This window comes from Engraulis encrasicolus, chromosome 1 (genome assembly GCF_034702125.1).
Source record: "Engraulis encrasicolus isolate BLACKSEA-1 chromosome 1, IST_EnEncr_1.0, whole genome shotgun sequence".
NCBI classification, from domain to species: domain Eukaryota; kingdom Metazoa; phylum Chordata; class Actinopteri; order Clupeiformes; family Engraulidae; genus Engraulis; species Engraulis encrasicolus.
The window spans coordinates 28,661,016-28,669,577 of record NC_085857.1 but is presented as its reverse complement, the minus strand read 5'-3'; the positions used below and the strand labels follow the sequence as shown (position 1 = coordinate 28,669,577).

The 8,562-nt window shown below is 41.5% G+C and overlaps 1 protein-coding gene across 1 annotated transcript; it reads left to right on the top strand.

Annotated features, from left to right (window-relative positions):
- The first annotated feature begins 450 nt into the window (after positions 1-450).
- Positions 451-7,586, top strand: LOC134445228 (zinc finger protein 271-like). Its single transcript, XM_063194307.1, has 7 exons — positions 451-675; positions 1,507-1,677; positions 1,864-1,925; positions 2,152-2,224; positions 3,212-3,605; positions 4,369-4,685; positions 4,857-7,586. Exons 1-7 carry the CDS (start codon positions 673-675, stop codon positions 5,937-5,939), a joined length of 2,103 nt encoding a protein of 700 aa, XP_063050377.1. The 5' UTR covers positions 451-672; the 3' UTR covers positions 5,940-7,586.
- Positions 7,587-8,562: the final 976 nt, after the last annotated feature.

Sequence of the window (8,562 nt, the reverse complement as noted above, 5' to 3'; positions counted from 1 at the left end):
CCCCTATCCGTGTTTTTTTCCTGGGGCCCTGTGTGTAATTGTTCTGCCACTGCATCGAAGACTCTTATACCGATACCAATACCATATCAATGGTATTTTTATAGGACATCATCATACACAGCTGTCATTCAATCGCTTGCAGGAGAACATCATTATAGAAAGACTGTAACTGACCCTAACCAAAGGCAGATGAAAATAAAGTTTTTTTTTTAACTTTTCTTATCTTATTTTTTTCTTTATTTCTTTTTTATTAAAGACAATATGACTCATTTGTAATACCACATGAGTGTTTGTGAAACTATATCATCTATTAAAACAGACTTGTACCTTATTGAGGTATCCTGTGTATGTGTAATGTATGTCATCTCCCAGCCACATGAGGGCAGTAGGTGTTCATAGCCAGCATTAGAACTACACTCCTTTTCGCTAGAGCTTTCCCTCTCCTGCATTTGTATGCATCGCATGTAGTGTTATGAATTCTAGTGCATTGTGCATGTTCTGTATCGGTACCAAACTATATTCAAGCATCTGTAGTCAGGACTCCGGTGGCCCGTGTCAATACGACGGCCAAAGACGTCGTGGAGAAAGGCAGAGGGAAGATAATTCTACTCGACAACATTGAAGTAGGCTGTGGTCTAGCTCAGCGAATGGAATTAGCCTAACGCTACAAGCATGGTAAGTTTATGTTTTGTGGCAAATATAATACACGTGCGTAGTCACATACAAGGTTATTCATATTTTGTCTGTTTCGCAATGTCAAGTGTTCTAGCCCTGCAAGGACGTGAAACGCCTGGTGATTGGATACTCCGCGGAATTCACCAAAGCGTATCCAATCACTGGGTGTTTCACGTCCTTGCACGGCTAGAGCACTTACCACCGACCCTTCATCCCTCTCTTTTGTGCAGTGTTGTGCAAGTTATTCAAAAACTGTAATGCATTACTGATAACATGTTACTGTCTTTTCAAAATAATGCCTTACACTACAATATTACTATATGTAAAATGTAAGGCATCACACTACTTTTGCATTACTTTAGTTTCTTTTGTTAAAAGAACTGAAGAGTTCAGATGCAAAACCCCCTAACTCCATTTCTGAAGACCTGCACTTCTATATTTTTATAGAACCCCGCTGTTGGTTTGGTTTACATTCATGTACTTGATAATACATGTAAATAGTTATATTACATAAATACAATACAAAAATATGCCATTTTTTATAGCTTTGTATTAAATAAAAATGCCTTGAAATTGTTCACGTTTTGAAAGGGTGCCTCGCCTTTAAAAAAGGTTGAGAAACACTGGCTTACATTACTGTTTTACCGCAAAAAGTAATGTACTACAGTAATTAATTACTATTTTAATGCATTACTGCCCAAACCTGCTTTTGTGAATGTGATGGCATCATGCTATAAAGTTGTGTGTTTACGTGCGTGCTCAATCAAATAAAGACTGACAGGCCTGGGTAGCCTAACTTGGTTCCATTTCCTAATGTGATTCACTTTGAAGGATCAGCATACAAACGTGGACGTGTTACAATTGAGGTCAGAGGAGAATGAAGTTAATTTGCAGCAGTCACAGGATCATGAGGTAGAGTTGTGCCAGACCCTGAGACTGCAGGTAGAAGATCTCCAGAAGAGACTTGAGGAGAAGGACAACAAACTCACTCAGGCGAACAAGGTAAGTCTGCTTATCTGAAAAATATGCTGTCCTTTTTTGTCACAGTGTCTGAATTGAAACATGGAGCTATAGTTAAACATGAAAAATGTTCTTCACCAAATGTATGTGCATAAGCTATGCACAAGTAGAAGTAGAGTACCCTGAGATGCAGTCCTGACTTCCTGTCCCATCTCATCGCTCCAACAGGTGATCAGAGCACTGAGGGATGAGGTGCAGACACTGCAGCAACAGCTGGAGCAGCACAGACGGTCAGTAGGCTACAGACACTCCATCCTCTTCACTCCACCATCCACAGTCAGACCCATCAGGGTCCTTCCATGTTCACTCATTCCAAGTCTGAGCTTTTCAGATTTGTTCATACAGTGCAGTCAAAATGAGTGCTTAAAACATTTCTGTTTAAAAATGTATAGTCATAATAATTCTGAAAATAACAAGGTTCATTCCGGCTGCTTGTGTTTTTGTGACTCTCCACAGGAAGTACCGTGATGACATAATTGGACAGAGAGACCAGCAGTGTCAGTGTGGAAGAGGAAATGACATCACATTGGTAGGTTTATTTGGCAGTCTCTCCATTCTGGTCTCACAAAATTGCAATGAATACAACATGGGTCTCGGACCATTTTTCAAGGTTTTTTTTTCCATGTGGATTTACTATTCTGTCCTCGCAAAAAAAAGTACCCAAGCGGGGGGGGATCCTAAGGCCTGCTGTAACCCTGAGCAGTGCCAATGACCCCAGTGAGCTGCTGAACATTTAGCTCAGCAGTATATTGCTGTGCCTCTCATGCCCGAGGTTGAGGATTGTGTTCATAGGATTTTTTAACCACATTCTACAAAATTGTACGTGTGCAGACAGGAACTGTCGTCCCAGTGAGCCAGAGCCTGGTACCTCAGATTTTTTTTCAAAAAAACATTTGACCTTTATTTAACCAGGAAGGTCCCATTGAGATATAACACCCCTTCTTCCCGGATGCAGATGCAGGAACCTAATTATCATGGTCCTTACAGTTCTGTGTGTGTGTGCGTGTGTGCGTGTGCGCGTGCGTGCGTGCGTGTTTGCAGACAAGACTGTCGTCCCAGTAAGCCAGAGCCTGTTTCCTTAGAAGCAGGAACATCACATAAGGACCAGGATATTACATCACAGGATATAATATCATAACATTACATGTTATTTGTTATTTACAAAAAAATAGCATATTGTGTAAAAGTTAATTTTTTCCCATAATGTAATGATAACAAATAAACTTTCATATATTTTAGATTCATTGCACACCAACTGAAATATTTCAGGTCTTGTATTGTTTTAATACTGATAATTTTGGCATACAGCTCATGAAAACCCCAAATTCCTATCTCAAAAAATGAGAAACCACTGGAGTCTTCAATAGAGTCTAGTCCCCCCATACTCAACAAGCGGCCCGCAGGCCTTTTGTGGCCTTTATTGGGAGGAATTTGGAAAGCCTGGCCCTCGGGGACGTTAATTGAGAAACCCCTGGTCTAGTCTATAGAAAACTTAAAAATGCTTCGGCTGTTTTAGGGTCGTGGGGACCAACCAAATGCCTTCCTGTCCTGTACAACGGAGGACGACCCAGAAGACGTTCCAATGTCACCACAGGAAGTGGAGGACGACGCAGCAGATGTTCCAACGTCTCCTGGTGATGACACACTGACATCATCAGCGGGAGTGGAGGACGACCCAGCAGACATTCCTCTTATCCTCGGTGACGGTACACTCATTAGAGTGAAATCACTACGACGGCTGAAGCGGCCTGTGCGGTCAGTGAAGCTACAAGACCGTCGTGAAATGTTGCGGCCTGACAGAGTTATAAAGATGGAATCCGAAGAAGGTGACGAAGACAATGACGATGAGGACAATGGCAATGATCCATGTTATCAGGATAATGATGACGACAGTGATTATGATCCAAAACGTAAGTGCACATGCAGGGGAAATGGGAGGAAAAGAGATTTGAAATGTAATTGGGAGGGAGGGGAGTAGACTGGGGTGGCAATGTGAGAATGTGAGACGTGAGATGAGAACTTTTTAAAATATATATATTTTAGGGGCTTTTATGCCTTTATTTGATAGGACAGTCTGAGATGGTGACAAGGAAGTGAGTGGGACAGAGAGCTGGGGTGGGATCGGGAAATGACCCCGGCCGGACTCGAACCGGGGTCCCCATGGGCATGCAAGCCCAAATGTGGGGGGCTTGAGATGAGAACTTTTAAACCGTGCAATTCCCTCGTTCAGTGTGAGCAAGAGCTTAATGCCCATGATAATGAAAATATTGCACAGTGTATGCCTGCCTCCAGTTAACCTACAGGGGGAGTATTCCATGAATGTGGTTAATAAAGGGTGAACCAAGGGCTGGGCACTGAAATTATGTTCCGTCCGACCGAAATGTGCAGGTTCTTCTGGGTATTGAAACTTGTCTTTTGGTTCCACATTTAGGAAACAAAAGTGAATGAAAGTAGTAAACAGATTTTTCAACTTTTAATGACCAAACTAAGAGGTCTTAGTCAACAAACAGGAAAATACTTTTTAACGAAACTGGAAACTGGCAGTGTAAACAATAGACATGACTTCAACAATCTTTCAGTTGTTTCAGAGGGGACAAAACAACTCTTTTAACCAATCGCTGCTATTTAATTGTATTACAGTAACATGATCAAAAATGTATGTTTTTCGTACAGGTGATGGGTTCTATTTCCGCTCTGAGAACAAAGAAGTGTTATTTCCACCAGAAGAGGGCATCGTCGAGCCTGAGGGGGAACAGAGGATGCAGAGCAGAGGAGGCAAGAGACTATCCACTGACTCCCCACATGAAAACGCATCCATTGCCTCACCTGACAATGGAAATGATCAGACTGTAGACAATATCTCAATGCAATCGGGTGGTCTCCTCCAGCACCAGACCCTGGGGAAACATCCACCTGGGAGACTTCTACCTGGAAAACCCGGAAGGTCTATGAAAGAAACGTTTCTCTCTCCCAAAGTAGTGCAAACAGAGGTGAGGCCATATGCATGCACTCAGTGTGACAAAACGTTCAATCGTATTTTTTGTTTGCGCAGACACATAAAAAGCCACACAGGGGAGAAGCCTTATACCTGCTCTCAGTGTGGAAAGACATTCACGACTTCAAGCAATTTGAAAACTCACCAAAAAACGTATCATGCACAGAAAACCAACATTGGAAGCTGTCAAGAGGTGGACCAATCCTCTACACAGTCAAGTAGACTCATCCAGCACCCCACTGACGATCCACATGAAAACACATCACCCACCGACTCTCCACATGAAAATGCATCCACAGTTTCACCCAACACTAGAAGCGATCGGGATGCAGGCAAAACCTCAACATCATCAAGTGATCTCCAGATCCAATCAGCTCTTCCACTTGGGAAACCTGGAAGGCTTATAAAAGGAACTGAAAAAAGAAAAGACTATGTATGTAATGTGTGTGGGAAAAAACTAGCACATGCCACCGGTCTGCGTAATCACTTAAAAATACACTCAGGAGAAAAGCCACATGCGTGCGCTCAGTGTGGCAAAACATTCATTAAGAAAGAGAATTTGCACGCTCATGAAAAATGTCACTCAGAAGACAGGCCATATGCTTGCACTCAGTGTGACAAAATGTTCAAAACGAAAGGCGTTTTGCTCATACATGAAAGAATACATTCAGGAGAGAAGCCGTTTACCTGTACTAAGTGTGAAAAAACATTCAGGGTTTTGACCAATTTAAAAGCTCACCAGAAAACACAACACCCAGAACCGACAGATGTTGATATTGAAAGGGAAAAGTTTCCCTGTGATGTATGTGGTAAAGTTCTAGCCTCAGGGCCAAATCTCGTCCTTCACAAAAGACTGCACACAGGTGCAGGTACTCAATGTGACATGTGTGGTATGCTAATTTCCAAGCAGTCAAATCTCCTCAAGCACATGAGAATTCACACAGGTGAAAGGCCTTATTCCTGCACTGTGTGTGAAAAAACTTTCATATGCACAGGCACCTTAAACATCCATCATAGACGTCATCATTCAACAGAAACGCCATACAAGTGCCCAAATTGCCCCATGGAATTCAAGATTACCAAGGATTTAAAAAGGCACGTCACACAAAAACATTCGGGAGAAAAGGCCTTTTCTTGTCCTCTCTGCTCCAAGACGTTCCATACCACTCACGAGTTGAAAAGTCATAAAAAAGGTCATTTGGGTTCAGACGTTGGCCGAGGTGACAATAGCCATGCGGTCCACTTGTAATCTGTTTAAATGTATAAACCAATTAATTAATCATCATATACACAGTCAAATAATCTCCTTAAATACGTACAGTCTAAATATGTTAGCAAAATGATATTAGGTGGTTTAGAATATGAATTATAAACTGATTAAACTAGAAAAGTGGCCATGTTAAAAGTTTGTTATAATCGATTATATTTCAATGATTTAAACGAAAAGTGCCCCATGGCATTCAATATATCAGGAAAATGAAAAGTCATACATGAAACATAAAATGAAAATATACAGGAGAAAGGCAGCAATTTCACTGGACACTGATTTCTGCTTACAATCCGCAATGTGGGTCCAGATGATTTATCAGTAGTGATCAGACCGAGCACAGATCCACTGCACAGCTTCGAATGCGGTGACCAGGCACCGTAATGGCTGAGCTGTCACTCACAACATAATATATGGTGGTGTACAAAATAGATCTTTGTACAAGGTGAATTAGATATAAGACGAGCTCTCTTACTCTCCTGGAGTTGGATCATGAATCTGATTTGAATTTCTGTAACAGTGTCGTAATAGAACATCTGGATATCCGGATAGTTGACGTGGAGCGGATTTTCCGCCTCGAGTTGAACTTTTTACAACTCAATCCACCTAACCGCAGAAATACACCAGCGGCGATGCGATTCAAGCGACAGAGTGCAGCAGCAAGCGATACGAGCGATTGAGGAGACTAGAGTATGTCCGTACAGGCAGAAGGCAAAGCATTCAATAATTCCCATTGGCTGTGGTCACTGACCTCTATACAGTCATTGGCTGTTGCAGCTTGTCGCCGAACCGCGTCATAGAACGTTGAAAAGATTTCAACTTCAAATTCTCGCGCTCGTCGCGCAAATCGCTCTAGTCTCCAGAATCGCTTTTGTCGCGCAACTCAATACAAAGTCAATTACTTCCGTCGCTCGACTCGCTCAGATCGCCGCTGGTGTATTTCTACGGTGATACTGTAAAATCCGCGTCCAATGTGATCACGGCCAAAAGCTGTATTCTTGTCCTCTCTGCTTTCATACCACTTCAGAGCGTAATAATCATGAAATCACTGCCTTGAGGATAAATGGGGGTGGCATATACAGACTGAATGTATCACTGTTGATCATTCATAGATTTTCATCATAGATACATTTTACATTTCTGAAAAGTTACAGAGGACATGACTTCTGTGTCCTTAATGGTAGTTACAGCCTGGTGCACACAGTGTCCATTGTTCATGTCACTGCATTTGTCATCGTTATTAGGACAGCATCCAGGTACTTTCAATTCACTGAATATTCAATGTGAGAGGCCTACGTATTCAAACACAATGCCTGAAGTGCATTAGTGTGCTCTTTGAGACATTTTTCATGGTAGTATCTAAGATAGTGGGAGTAATTAAGCATTGGGTCGCAAACAGTGTAAACAGTGAAAAGTGAAACATTCAAGAAACTGTATCTGTTTAATGACACTCTGATACTTGTAGGCTGCTCAAATGTGTAAGTCATTAAGGTTTTTTGTGTTGTTGTAAATCTGCTGTCTTACCAACCCCTTAAACTTCAAGGGGTTGGGCCTTGCTGTGGCTGAATCGGGTTCGATTCCCAGCCCGAGTCCTTTGCCGGCCCTTTCCCGTCTCTCTCTCCCCACTCGCTTCCTAAAAATGAAGTCATAAAGACCAAAAAAATTATTTAAAAAAAAACAAACTTCAAGGGGTTGGTACGACAAAATTCATCATCTTTTAAGGTTTAAGATAATGAAATTGTTAATAAAAGCCTTTCCAGAAGCTCCACATGGTGCTGGGAACACAAGTGCTTGTTGATGCTTCATGTTTACTGGTGATGTGTCCTTTTGTACCAAACAAGTGCCTGCTTGTGCTAGTGATGCAGTATCTGTGTTGCAGTAGCGGTTCGTATTCTTACAGCAGAGTTAAACAATGGGGTGTCAATATTTCAAATTAAACTGGTAGAGGTCAAGATAGAGTACTTGGAACACTGCAGTGTGTCAAAATACTCTATACAGTTTCAATCATCAGAGTCAATAATCAGTGTAAAAAAGGTGGCTAGTGTAATTCAACTCTACTGCTACTGAGTGTAATTAGCTGAGAAAAACTAATTGCCACACTGACCGAAGAGTAATATTTAGTATTTTTAAATGAGACCAGATGTTATCTTTAAGGTGCACTATGTGGGAATGTGGCCAGAGCAGGTATTGCAACTATGCTGTACACTGGAAATGGGATGCCTATTGCCAAATGTGGTCTTTCCTTGAATATTACAAAGTAATAAACTAGACTGTAGTTACTATGACAGTAAGTACCGTAAGTTTTACAGCTGAAATGTCAGTTTCTGTAAATTCAAAATGATGAACATTAAGAAGATAAACTTTTCAATATGTGAAAAGTGCAATTGTCCCAGTCATAATGAATACAAAAATTGTTAATTGCACATTTAAGGTACGTTAACAACACTGGTATTTTTATCGTGTGTTGAACCCACAGTCAGGGTTGTGTTCTTCTCTTGGTGTTCTCTGCCAGTGCTTACCACAATCCAATGTACTTGCTGGGTTACGTGGCGCTATTCCGACATGTCGCTATTCCGACGTTAATGTCTATTGTCGGAATACCGAC